This window comes from Drosophila navojoa, chromosome X (genome assembly GCF_054131105.1).
Source record: "Drosophila navojoa isolate 15081-1374.11 chromosome X, UAZ_NAV_1.0, whole genome shotgun sequence".
NCBI classification, from domain to species: domain Eukaryota; kingdom Metazoa; phylum Arthropoda; class Insecta; order Diptera; family Drosophilidae; genus Drosophila; species Drosophila navojoa.
In genome coordinates, this window is record NC_142895.1 from 25828268 (window position 1) to 25843352 (window position 15085).

General features: G+C 36.1%; 1 protein-coding gene across 4 annotated transcripts in view; it reads right to left on the reverse strand.

Moving 5' to 3' along the window:
* The window catches only part of Smr (nuclear receptor corepressor smrter), a 76078-nt gene that overhangs the window by 44276 nt on the left and 16717 nt on the right, over positions 1-15085 (reverse strand). For 2 of the 4 annotated variants that reach the window (XM_089264908.1, XM_089264906.1), the window contains exon 2: positions 13943-15073. In XM_089264908.1, the coding sequence (XP_089121034.1) occupies positions 13943-14547 (605 nt within the window). In that variant the 5' untranslated portion in view covers positions 14548-15073. The remainder of the gene's footprint in view (positions 1-13942; positions 15074-15085) is intronic. The other 2 variants (XM_089264907.1, XM_089264909.1) reach the window with 1 other exon arrangement.

Here is a 15085-nt window from a genome sequence, read left to right on the forward strand (position 1 = left end):
ACAAAAGCGAAAAAAAAAGGTTATCGATTGCGATTACACGGATTACAAATAATATAATTTATGAAGTGCTGCGAGTGTTAATCAATAGATTGCCGGACGGAATTTTCATGAAATATGATTATATAATATGCAATTGTAGCTGAGTCAACTGATTGCACGATTAGTATTATTCCAATTTCAGTTCGAGTGCGTCTCATGTCTGGCTCGATGCTTACTAAGTATGTGAGCGTATCGATTATCGATTATTCATATATAGTAATTAATAGATAGGCTCAAGCTAAATTCAAATATGAATCTAATCAATATTAAGCGACTATTCGATAGCAAGCGGCTTACGAGTCTTTGACCCGATCAACTATCCAGGAATATCAAATGAATTGATTGCCGAGCAATAACTCATCAGCTTTATGAGCTTAAATTTCTAGTATATTGAATAAACAGAAACTAAAACGAAACCGAGTGCCTTACATAGACGTATGTAGTTCACAACGTATTCCTGATGATCTAAATTGCAGTCATATATCATAAGCAACAACAACAACAACGCAAACGACAGCCACGATTGATGACAAAGTCGGTTAATTACTACAATTTGTGGGCTGGTCATACCCCAAATACGGCGCACGCACACTCACTCACACACACTCACACTCACACACAGTGACTCACGCACACATGCATTGCTATTTATAGGCCTCGATAAAACATTCAATGGAACCAAAAACTTATCGAGAAATTGTAATTGATGTGAGCCCATCAAAAATGTGAAAATGTTTGGGAACCTGAACAAATGTTCGGCGCAGTTAATAGATATCGCAATTGTTATTGTTACTGTTACTGTTACTGTTATTGTTGTTGTGATTGTTGTCAGCTGTCATGACAAACTGTAAACTAGCAAAAGAAAGAGAGGCAAGAAGAAGCAACAAAAAAAAAGAAAAAAAAAAACAACTGTAATCGTAGAACTCTGGCGTTTATATTAGAGTCCAGTGCATGAGTCAGTGGAACACGCAAGCCTAAACAGAAAATAATGCAAAAGTAACAAAGCTGGAACAAAATTCACAGCAATTGCTTGACTAACTGTAGCATATACCCTATAGACATTAATTAGTTAATGTGATAGATGATGGAATTCTATTGTATTGCAGAATGTAAATCGATATTTATCGATTTTTGGGTTTGAATGCATGCACATTCGATTGGAATATCTTTGAAAACCCATTTGGCACTCGCACTATATATTACTACTACTACATTTATATTACTCCACAGGCACATTGATATTTATCGATAGTTGACATTTTGGTATTATATCATCAAATGGAAAACAAAATTGAACTGCACTTGTAGATGCATTGCTATAGCTGTTCCCACTTAATACACTACACGTGGCTTGAAGAATCGATTAATATCGATGAACATAACATGTGTCAATTACAGACACAATAGGTGTAATAAAATGCTCGTAAATCTGCTCGTGCGCTTAATGAATTTTTTATAATTAATTATACAATTTTAATGACAATATTTCAAATTTTCCCTACCGAATTTCACTGCAAAAATGTATCGATAGATAACAAAATGATGCTTAAGCACTTTTTCTATGCGTATATACACAATTGAGTTCACTATTTATATATTTGATTGTTGAATTTGATGGAATAGCCGCTATTGGGCATTCGATATTTATCGATTTCAAGCGCAAATTACTTGTAATCGAATATATACTGCAAAGCTTGTATAAAAACTACACTTAAGTTTACTTTATATATATTTGAATGTTGAATTGAATGGAATGGCAACTATGGGACATTCGATATTTATCGATTTCAAGCAAAAATTGCATGAAATTGAATATAAACCGCACTACTTGCATATCAATGTTTCTCTATTTATGCACAAGAGTCATATACACATGTATATGCATATATATGTATATGCATATATATGTATATATGTACATATATCTTTATGTATATGTACATACATATGTATGTGCATATATGCATATTTGGGACACTCAAAATGATCGGACGCGTCGCACAGTTCCCATCTCAATTGTTTCTTTGCCCGCCTCTCTCTAGCATCTGCATCTGCATCCGTCTGTCTATCTATTTCAAGTATCTGACAGTTTTGTCAGCTTTTGTTAGGCATCAATGCAACTGGGCGTCGCTGCTGGCGTCGCTGTCGCCAGGTCGTTGCAGTGCAAACTGCAGTTGAAGGTGATTTAATAATGAGTGCGAACAATGCGCAGCTAACCGACGACCCGACGACCCGACGACACCCAAGCGCCCGACCCTCCCCGTAGCCCCCAATCCGTATAGCCCCCATCACAATCTCTCATCTACCCCGAACCATATCCATCTTCACCTCCATATTTGCCGCCCTTTAGCATGCCTCTCACTCTCTTTGCCGCTCTGTCTCTCTCTCTCTCTCTGTCTGTCTCTCTCATCTGTCTTGGCGTCTACGTCCCACGTTATTTTTGCATTTTTCTATCGCACGCTGCATTTTATTTGTTTTGCTGCTGCTGTTGCTGCTTATTCTTCTTCTTCTTTCTCTTATTCATCATCATTAACATCATCATCGTCGTGTTTCTCATTATTTATATTGTTGTCGCTGCGCTTATAAATAGACATCGTCGCCGTTAATAGCTTCGACAGTCGCTTTTCTTTTTTTTTTCATTTTTCATTTTTTGTTGTTGTTTTTTTTTTTCGTTTTCTTTAATTATAATTCATTACGTATCTGCATTTTATTTGTTGGCTGCACTTTTGCTGCTGCTGCTCTTGTTGTTGTTGTTGTTGCTATTTTATGCCTTTTAGCGCCATCTAGCGTCGATGTTGCGCATTGTTGCTGCATTTCATTATTATTATTGGAGATTGCACTTGCTCATAAGCTTTGACATAGAGGTAGGTCGGCAGCAGCACTGAAAATGCTAAATTACGATCGTATCTATATATTCATATACATACATACATACATACATACATACATATATCATTGTATATTCTCATCTGTCTCGTAACTGAACTAATACAGCTGATCTGTAACAGGTGACTGTGCCCGAAATCTTCAATTGACTTTAGCTTGAAAACATATTATATCTAGTGATGACACGTTTAATCATATGATGCACAATAATCGATTATTTTACTGCCATTGGCGATTTAATAAGGGAATTGTTTCTGAATTCAAGATTTTATAAATAAATAATAGTATATATATAATATATTTTCTGAGCAATACAATAAAAGAGCTTCAAAAAAAAAAAAAAAAACATTAAACAAAATCAATTGATTAATGATTAATCGATTAATTGAAATTAATAGTCGCGTAGCTTCAATTAATCATATGATTTAATAATCGAATAATGATTGTTTTCTTGTCATCCCCAATCCTATATCTACATATATAAGTCCTATAAATATAACTCAAATTTAATAAATATATACTATCATACATCTTAAATTTGTGCAGCTTATAAACATACTCTTTATTTGATATACCCTAAACCCATTGAAAATTGGCGAAAACATGCATGTAACATGCAGAGCTAGGCGTGGCAGACAAGCTGAATGGATTTAGCTCTGTCCTCTTTTGTCTGTCACTCTTAGTCTCAGAACCTATTAGAGCTAGAGGCTTAAAATTTTTAATAGTAGCTTAAGAAATCCGACAACTATTTCAGTTTTAATTTCATCGATTAAATAATTTTATAACAAATAAGTTACAAAATTCTATCTCGTATATGTACAGAGCTATAGTCTTCAAATATATAGTCAAACAAAATGCTAAGAGGTATAAATAAATAGATAGATGTACATATGCTTAGTGTTAATATATCAATTTTCTATAGAGTAAATATTTATACGTTGCCCCTGTCGTCATTCGAATTCAATGCACCTAATCACATATTGTTCTATTTATCTTCCTCATAGAATCAACTTCATCTGGGGGTTTTCATTGCATTTACTTATACACTTTTTCTAGTTTTTTTTTTTTTTTTTTTTTTTGTGTTTTCATTGTACGACGGGTTTTACCCGAACCCAAAACCACTTAAAAAGCACATTCATTGTCTTATGCAATTCTTGGAGAGGCGGCACGAGGCGTGGCAAGGCACCTCGATTGTTTTGCGTAATAGGTGGTGAAACACCTGATTTTCATCTGAAATATTTACTGCTAATTGAATTCAGAATTGAACAAAGGGGCTCCCAGATGAATGGGAACAATTATAAAAACGAAATTCAATAAAAGGGAAATTGTCTACATATATGGTAGATGGAGCATTTCAATCAAATTGCATACACATGAATAAGGTAATTGTCTTATATGAATACTACTTACAATACGATGAATAGTAGGGAGTGCCTGACTAGGAATCGATTTATAAATTGAGTCTTAGGCAGCGGGAGGCATGACAAATGCTCTATTGTAAATATATATTCTTGGTCGGGCAGTCTAAGGCTAGATAGGCTTGTCGTAATCCCCAAAAGCTGATGATTTGCAACTTCTACTATATATGATACGCAATATGAGCTTATCAGTTTTTTTTCCTACTCAGCGATAGCTCTTATCATTTTCGTAATATCGATCAAATTCGATAATTGGTAAAGTCCAGCGAGGCTTCTCATATACATATGTACGTATCGGGGCCTATATGAATATGTGTATATCTGAAGCTAATCAAGATTTCATGATTACGATTATAGCAAAAGCAAAAGTTACAAATCAAATTGATATGAGAGAGAAAATGAAAAATTTTTAGCTAAGCCTAAAAAACAACGATTCAAGGGCAAGCAACGTAACGTAACGTTACGTTATTAATTAATAGCCAAGAAAGATATTGCTTGATACTGGATAAATGCAGTTAACGGAGCTGAAGCAAAGCTGGGAGAGATAGAGAGAGCGAGAGAGAGAGAGAGAGAGATTTGATATGAATAAACATCTCTAGATGTGAGATATTAGCTGCAGCTAATTACTACTATTACTTAGTATATACATACATACATACATAGTAGTAGTTGTAGTATAGTAGTACATATAGTAGTATAGTAATACATATTGTAGTGTAGTAATACATATATATTAGTATAGTAGTACATTTAGTAGTATAGTAGTACATATATTAGTATAGTAGTACATATAGTAGTATAGTAATACATATATGTATATTAGTATAGTAGTACATATAGTAGTATAGTAGTACATATACATACATAGTACTATAGTAGAACATATAGTAGTATATTAGTACATATAGTAGTATAGTAGTACATTTAGTAGTATAGTAGTACATATAGAAGCATAGTAGTACATTTAGTAGTATAGTAGTACATATATTAGTATAGTAGTACATATAGTAGTATAGTGATACATATATATTAGTATAGTAGTACATATACATACATAGTACTATAGTAGAACATATAGTAGTATATTAGTACATATAGTAGTGTAGTAGTACATATAGTAGTATAGCAGTACACTATACTAGTATATAATATTATAATACTTCTCTTATCATTGTCATCTATTATCATTATTATTATTTGTAGTGCTCTTTTATCTTATGCATATTCATTTTCTACAGCTGCTGCTTCTTCTTCTTCTTCTTCTTCTTCGGCTTTTTTAGCCGGCAGCAATGGCAACAATTGCGCATAATGAAATAAACTACAAAACAAGCTGCAGTTGGGTCGGAATGGGGCGGTGCGGTGCTAAGAGGTGAACGACGCGCGTCAACGACACCCAAAGCTGCGGCGAGCGAGCGAGAGACAGAGACAGAGGGAGAGCGAGCAAGCGAGCGAGAGAGACAGAGACATGTGAGAGATAGCAGTTGCAGCGGGCGCATAACTGTTTTTTGCATGTGTGCACGTCTCTCTCTCTCTCTCTCTCTCTATTTATGTGCACATGCATGTGTGTGTGTGTGTGTGTGTGCCGGTCGATAAACAAAAATGACAACAACAGCAACAACTACAACTGGAAGACTGCGCTGCTAGCAGCGGATAGGCAGATAGCGAGCGCAGGCAGTCATTGACGTTGACGTTGATGTTGATGTTAACGTTAACGTTGACGTTGACGTTGACGTCGCTGCTGGCGTCGCTGTCGTCGTCGCGTTTGACTCATTAAATATTTTGCAACCTTGACCGTTCGAGAGCGATTAAAATGTATGCGTGTATGCGTATGTGTGTTTCTCTGTTTCTGTTGGTGTGTGTGTGTGTGTGTGTGTGTCTACAAGTGTGTGCGCTGTTATTGTCAAAGTTGCCATTGTTGTTGTTGTTGCTGTTGTTTCAGCTTGATTTAAACTGCATGACAAGTCGATATAACACTAAACTGTATAACTGATATAAATTATAACTGTCCAAATAGTTTGGACTCAATGGCAAAGCACAGAGGCGCCGCTCAAATACCCTGCAATACAAATAGTGTATACACACACACATACATACATACATATGTATATACATAGCTACTATATAGTAGCCATATAAAGTTTAGTAATTCCATTAGATACGGTTAAGCTGCTGAATAGCTGAATGAACGACGTAATACCTGAAACAATTTGCGTATATATCGTATATATGTACATACATACATATATACATACATACATATATAGAAGACGAAATGGGAGAAGAATAGCAAACAAAGTCGGGGAATTTTGTTTGTTTTTGTATTGCGTTAATTTATGTTTACATACATATAAAAACAAAATATATATGTATGTATATATACATTTGACTCTGATTTTTTTGTTTTTATTGTTGTTGTTCTTTGGGCTTTTATTTTATCGCCGACTCAAGTTTAATGCAAATGTTTGGACAAGAGCAGGAAATGAGAATCGTGGAAGTGAGCTCAAATAAATAAATTATAGAAGCACCGTAACAAGAAAGTCGAGCTGCACTTGCAAAAATAGCTGTATATATGTGTACATATGTATGTACACTCATGATGAAAATAATAGGTACACCAAATTTTTTTTTAGAGATTCTGTCATAACTAATTAATATTTGATATTTTTGAAAAAAATTTGATGGTAACTTTAAGGAAACCATCTGGCAATATGATGCATGCCAAAAAAATTTTTGTATTTTCCCGTAAATTTTTTGTAGTCACAATTCATTGAAAAGAGCTTGCTGAAAATAATAGGTACACTCGATCTCTTCAGTCTGGAAAAAAATTTTAACCAAAGAAAAACGTCTTTTATTGTTATAAAATATTAAGTAGTCTTCACAGAGACGTTATAAGTAAAAAAAAAATAATCAATATCATATGTAGATGGGTCGGAATATTCATTGTTCTAGTGAGGAACGCAGAATTGCTAAAAATCTTATAAGGAGTGGCAAATCTTTGCGGGAAATCGCCAAACTGATGAACAGATCTCTTAATTTTGCTATAAGGGTGCAAAATAAAAAAGAAACACGTGGACGTTCATCAAAAACCACAGCAGAACTGGACAGATGCATTACAAGAATTGCAGAATCTGACCCTTTCAAATCTTCAAGGGTCAATGCATCCGAAATAGATAATATTATTGATGCTTCTTCAATTGGGGGATGACTACATATGGCTAAGCTACCAGGTCGTATCGAAAAATTGGTTCTTTAATACGCATCAAAAAATTTGATGATGGTGCAAAACTTTTGCTAAAGACCACATCGCCTGGGAAGGATCTGAAAGTAAAAAAAAGTGGCGTAATATCCTATTTATCGACGGAACCAAAATTTGCCTATATAGAAATGATCATTCTAGACATGTAAGAATCCCTAAAGGAAAAAAATTGGATCCTCGCTAAACAAAAAAAATAGTGAAGCATGGCGGTGGAAACATTATGGTGTGGAGATGCTTCTTTTGGTATGGAGTATATCCGATTTTTCTAATATCTGGCATTATGAGAACAGCTGACTACAGGGATATTATCGCAAATATAAAAATAACATATGCTGAGAAAAACATGCCCCTGCGGTGGGATTTTCAACACGATAATGGCCCGAAACACCCGTCTAAAAAGAGTAAAACCTTGGTTTTATGTTAATAAAGTGGAAACTCTCGCTTGATCCAGTCATTCTCTTGATCTGAATCGAATCGAAAACTCGTGGAGTGAATTAAAAAAGCAAATGGTAAAGAAAAAATGGGATAACAAACGCCAGTTATAGGATTGCATCCAAGAAACTTGGAGAGAGATTCCGATTGGGACCTGCCAAAATTGAATTAGGAGTATGTCCAAGCGGATAGAAATATTTATTAAAAATCAAAAAGGATATATAGGATATTAATCCAACAATATAATAGAAAAAGATTTTTAATGATTTGAAGATCAAAAATTTAAATACAACTTTTCAAAGTAAAGTGTACCTATTATTTCAGTCAAGCACAAAAGCTGCACTTTTGATTTTTTGTTTGTAACTTTTGAAAAAATTAATTTTATTTTTCAAAATTTACTTATTTTCTTTTATAAATACCTAAAACAGAAACGTGCATTAAAATTTTAATGTTTAGGTCAGTAGAAAAAATGTTTTGCTAAACTAAACTCAATTTTAAGAAGTGTACCTATTATTTTCATCATGAGTGTATGTGTGTGTGTACATACAATACTTTGATTATTTAGCAGTCAAAGGCTTTCTATGCGATTCGCAATCCAATCAAATTTCATTCATCGCAATCCCATTCCCATTCCCGTTCCCCATTCCAAATCCAATTCCAATTCCGATTTCCATTCCCATTCCCATAGACCATTCTATGAAATAGCAGCAAAACAGACTGCGCAACGTTTTCTTATGACATTCGATTGAAGTCTAATTGCCCGTGCAATTACTATAACTTTTGCCATACTCCCGGCACCCGTCCCTCCTCCTCCCCCCTCCAGAGCCACAGCGTTCGACTAGAGCGTATCATTAAATGTCCATTAAAAAGCCAAAACCCCTTTCAGCGTTTAAACACAAATTGAAATGGGTAATTGACGAAGGAAACAAAACGAACAAGGAAAAAAAGAAAAGTAGATGTAGATGTAGAAGAGGAAGAGCAAGCGTATAGTAGGAGATACATATATGTGGGGTGGAGGGTGGAGCGGTTAGCGGCTAGCTACTGCGTCTATTGACATCAATCAATTGTCCATTTTGAAAGACGCACAAAAAAAAGCAATCAGAGCTAATTTTAAAACAGAAATACATACATCAATATATCCCCTTTCTAGATGTTATATATGTATGTACATATAATATTATCTGTATATATAATAGAAATGATAGCAATAATTTCAATTAGAATTCGATTTTTCAGAAGCAGAGTTAGATGAATATACATATGCTTTATAAGTAGCCTATCTATAGTATTTTTTGCTCTCTCTCTCAGTTTCTACCTTTGTATACTCCTGCAATGCATATACATACAGTCCATTCTTATTTATTGCTTTAATGCTTCGAACCTCTCATTTAAGCGCAGTTATCACGAGTTCCCTACGTAGTCTCTTATATCTTTCAAACATTCGATGATTCGTATTATTTTGAGAGACCCTCGAATTTCGAATCGACTGTATGAATATCCAAATTACATTTCTTCAGGATTATATGAATATAAACTATCAGCTGTCATTATTTTCATTGATTTTTGCCTCTGTTAGGTGAGTTTTTCTTCAATTTATAGAGAATTTCCCAGGCCAAAATCCTTTTATAGTTAAATGAATATTAATAATTCAATTATAATTTTCACTGAATTTTACTGACGTTAGAGTTCGTTTTTATCCAATTTACAGGGTATTACCCAGTCGTAAACGGCTTTTAAGATTTTATTGGACATAAATTATTATTATTATTAAATTTTGGTCTCTATTAAGTGAGTTTTCTAATGGATATGAAAATTAATCATTTTCATTAAATTTAGCCTCTATTAAGTGAGCTATCTTCGACTTACAGGGTATTGCCCAGTCGTTAACGGCTTTTCAGATTTAAATTAATATGAAATATATGAAATATATAGTACATATAAATCATTTTTATTATATTTAGCCTCTATTAAGTGAGTTTTCTTCGACTTACAGGGTATTTCCCAGTCATAAACTCCATTTTTTTGGGTACAGCTTGTTAGCTTAGTTTAGCTAAATGACCTTTGCAAATGGCAAATTGAAACTCGTTTTCCCTCCAAGCCCTTTTTGCCGCTATTCTCTTGGCACTTCCCACTCCCCTCCCTCTCCATCTCCATCTCCCTCTCCCCTCTGGCCTAACCGTTCTCCATTCTACATTCGGCTAACTGCATGGCATGCCATGACATTTTCCAGTCGTCGACTTCTTTTGCGGTCGTCCGTTGTGTGCGGCCATTTAGCTCTCTAATTGCTGCCATTCCGCAGCGCCAAAGCCGAAGTGAGAGAGAAAGAGAGAGAGAGAGAGCGAGAGAGGCGCGCGACCTCAGCGCCAGTAACTGTTCGTTCGCAGTTGCTGTTATTCGAATACCCTGCACTGTCAATGGCCCGCATGGGGTATATCGAGCGCAACGACTATACGCACATCACTCGAACGAATACAGGGTATCTGCGGTGCGTTCAACTGTCTCTTCGTCTCGTTGCGGCAGGTCAAAAGTGTCAAATTACGTACAATTATTTTTAACTTAAGCAACGTGCGTGCTGTGTTTGTGCCCCACCTTACACCCCCGTCACGCCTCCCGCCCACACACAGACACCTCCAGCCGTAGCACTCCATCCTCTCTCTCTCTCTCCACCTTCGCTCACCCACACTCTTACACGCTTTTAACATTGCTTTTAACTTCACTTCACTTCGTTTTCAATCACTTGTTCTCCTCTCCCTGCTAGTCTATCTCCTTCTCCTTCTCCTTCTTCTCCTTCTTCTTCTTCCTTTGCTGCGCTGCCCACTCTCGCAGCACTTCAACTTAAGTTCACTTCACTCGTCCGCTTAGTCATCTTCGGTTGCCTTTTTGTCTCTCCTCTCTGTCTGGCTTCTGTTCTCTCTCGCTCTCTCTCTCTCTCTGTCGCACTCTTTGCCTTTCAAGTGCTGCCCACTTCTTCGTTTGCCGCAACCGCAAAAACTAGCTACATCATTGAAAAAAAAAAGAAAAAAACATTTTGCGCCTTTTGTTTCGCTTTCCGGGTCGCATTTGCTTCATTTGCTCCCGCTCCCTCTCCCTCTCCCTCTCTCTCTCTCTCGCTCATTGCTTGTTTTAGTCTCTGTTAGTCTTTCAATTCTGTTACCCATTTATCAACTTCTCTGACTACTCACTCGCACTGCCTCTCTCTCTCTCTCTCACACACTTGCTCCACTATGCAATCATACAATTTCCTTATTCGCATTTAAATAGTTTTTAGATATATTATTATTATACATACATACATACATACATACATACATATATATTAACATTATAGTGCTTTATTATATAATATTTCATTTTGTGAAGGTCGTCAAATTCTCGGACTCGAAAACTTTTGATCGAATTCTACGTGAGTTTTTGTACAATTTAGTTTTAGTTCTTTGTTTTGTTTTTATTGTTGTTTCTTCTTCTTCTTCTTCTTCTGTTCGATCGTTAATTGTGCTGAAGAACAATGAAATGGAATTCGAAGGCTAAATGCGTGCAGCGCTCTATTAAAAGAGCTTTGCAATCTATGAACAAATTCAACAAATACTAGGTAAAGTCCATAAACAAGCTATCCAACTATTAACAACTATGGATATATGTATGTATGTATGTATGTACTTATATATTTACATATGTATGCATTTATATTTGTTTTTGGTAAATTCCACAGTTAAATACATTTGAAATGTGAAGTGAATAATCGGGAAATAATTCCATTCTCATTCGTATACCTCTGTTTGTGCTCCTTCTATTCTTTGTCTTTATTCCTCTAGCTCTATCTCTATATCTGTCTGTCTATCTCTGTCTCCCCATCTCTATCTTTCTCTTTCTCTATATATCTCTCTCTCTCTTTCTTTCTCTGTCTCTCTCTTTTTCTATCTCTACATATGTATATCTCTCTCTTAATCTCTTTATCTCTCTTTCTCCTTTCTTCCATTTCACTCTGTCTTTCACCAAGTCTCTCCTCTCTCCACTCCCTCCTCACTCCCTCACTTCCTCATTCTCTCTCTCTCTCCATCTCCACTTCCACCTCTTTTCCATACTTTCCCTTCTCACTCCCCATATCTCTATCTCGCTTCACGCCCATACCGCTACCTTCCCTATATAATGCTTAAAAAAAAAGAATTGGTTCAATTCCCTTATCAGAATTATGCATATGTATATTTGTACATCCATATGTATGTATATTTGTATATATAGTATACATAGTAGTTCTTCCCTCCGGGCTTATCTCGCGCGTATTGCAACAATTTGGGTTGCGGACGATTCGCGCCGCGTCTTATCGACTAGAGCCAAAGGGGCGTTGGGAAGCGAACAGCAGGCGGGACTATTCCAAAAGACCCAAAACAGGAAATGAGATTCTATGTTTGTTGTATGAATCGGGGCATAGTACTATACCATATATACTATATCAATACATATGTATATATTTATATTCAATTAACTAAGTGCACATATATACACATATATTAACTGGGCATAGTACGTGAATATATAGTATATATAATATATTACTATGTGTAGATGTGTTTTTCCCATACATATGTCCTCTATTATATATGAATGTACATATGTATGTATATGTACGTATACATCCCCATTGAATAACTATTATTAATACAATTTGAAATCAACTCAAAATCTCATTAATATAGATCCGCTTCTTAAGCCTCCTTAGGCTTGAGCTTGGGATTATTATGATTTCCAAGGTGGTAAATAAAGTAGGTTCTAACGATTTTCAAGCAACCTTAGGTATAACCGGAAGGATCTCTAAACATACAAATAAGTTTTCCCATGAATGTAAGTTTGAGGACCAGAATTTTCATCTCTATAACCGTCCGCTTATAATCGGATACTACTGTATATATTTTTGCCAGTTGCGTTTATTCATAAGGCTTGTTGCGATCTACTCTGCCATGATCATCGCTATAACGAAGTACTCTGACTGTAGAATCACTAAAGTAATTTTTCTACATATACATAATTTAAGCTCCTTGTTAATTTTTGGGATTGACTTTCAAGGGATTTGGTTTTATATGGCGAACTATCCACCTTTCATTGTTTTCTGTTACATCCGAATTTATCGATTTCGAATTGTTGACTACTGAATATACTGAATTCAGCTATATCAGCATAGGTTTTTCCATTATTGTTATGGAAAAGAAGATGTTTGCTTTATGGTTCTTAAATGAAGCTTTTAGATTATATAAATATATCAGAAAAAACTAAATCCCACTTCCAGTTGCAGTCTCAGCTATGTCCAATCGGAAACACTCTTGCTATACCCAAAAACTTGATCAATGTAAGATTTTCAGTGAGACCATATTTTTGTACATATCGGTGTATGACCCCATTGGGCGTGGCAACACCGTTTTGTATGAACATTTTAGTGAATTATTCTGCATTTCAGACATATATTTTGTGCTAAAATGGGGATTACTCCAGAAGTTAGGAACTAAATTTTCAATTCATATTAGCTGTACGATTTTCAGTGACGCTCACTGTCAGTATATACATACATACATACATATTTATATATGTATACACAGTCGAGTCTGTAAATGGGAAAATCGCAATAAATCGAAAACAAAATTCGATCTCTCGATAATTTGAATTGCTGTGTAAATCGATAAGAAACCGAGTCCCGTTTCGACTATATATATGTATATACATACATCTATAGCCTAAGCTACAGCCCTGATCACAGCAAATATCAGCTGAAGCCAATTGCTGCTGCGCTTCTGGCTAGACAATGTTGCTGATAGGTCAGCGACTGTCTGCTGCAGCTGCGTTTCCTACACATTATATAATATTATTTGTATTTATATATACACATACATATGTATATATACATATATAGACATTAGCTCACCTTTGAATTTGAGTGCCACTCGAGATGCGTTGCGGATACGACATATTGGCAACTTGTTGCTGCTGCTGCTTCTGCTGCTGTTGCTGCTGCTGCTGCTGCTGTTGTTGTTGCTGCTGTTGCGCTGCTTTATTTTGCTGCTGCTGCTGCTGTTGATTAGTTGCTGCTGCCTGATGCTGGTGCTGCTGCTGCTGCTGCTGTTGCTGTTGCTGCTGATGATGATGTAGATGATGGGACGTTGGTCCATTATCATGCACTTGATGTGACGAAGCAGCGTTGCCTGCTGCTGCGTTGTGTTGCTGCTGATTGCTGGCAATACGTTGCTGTTGCTGATGTTGCTGCTGCTGCTGCTGCTGCTGTTGTTGCTGTTGCTGTTGCTGTTGCTGCTGCTGCTGCTGCTGATGATGATGCTGATGGTGATGAAGTTGTTGCTGATGTTGCAATTGCTGCTGCTGCTGCTGCTGTTGTTGGTGTTGCTGATGTTGCTGATGCTGCTGATGTTGCTGATGTTGCTGATGCTGCTGCTGCTGTTGTCCACCGTTTGTGGCGTTGTTTGTGGGCGGCGGAGCACCGACCTGCACTGAAGAGGAGCGTATAGCTGCTTCCATTTCATGCCGAACTCTTTTGGCTTAAACACTTGTTGTTCCGCCCAGAAGTTGTTGTTGTTGTTGCTGTTGTTGCTGTTGTTGCTATTATTGATGTTGTTGTTGCTGCTGCTGCTTCTACTGATTGAAATGTAATGTTGCTGCTGCTGCTGCTGCTGTTGTTGTTGTTGTTATTGGTTTTATCACTGAGCTGCTCGCATGCAACAACATTGCACTGCAACATATTCACAACATGAGCAATTGTTTCTGTTTACTCGTTACTTGTTGTTGTTGTTGTTGTTATAATTATTATTATTAATGTTGTTGTTGTTGTTGTTGTTATTGTTGTTGCTGTCAATAAAACAGCAACAACATTTAGCTTGCGCGCTTTTGAGACGCCATGCAGCTGCCTGCACTTGTATTTCGAGTTGTTGTTGTTGTTGTTTGCTTTGCTTTGCTTTGTTTTGTTTTGTTTGGTTATAAATGAATTTGTTGTTGTTGTTGTATTATTATATTAAACATTTGCCTATTTACACACACACTGCGACTGCTGAAAAAAGAC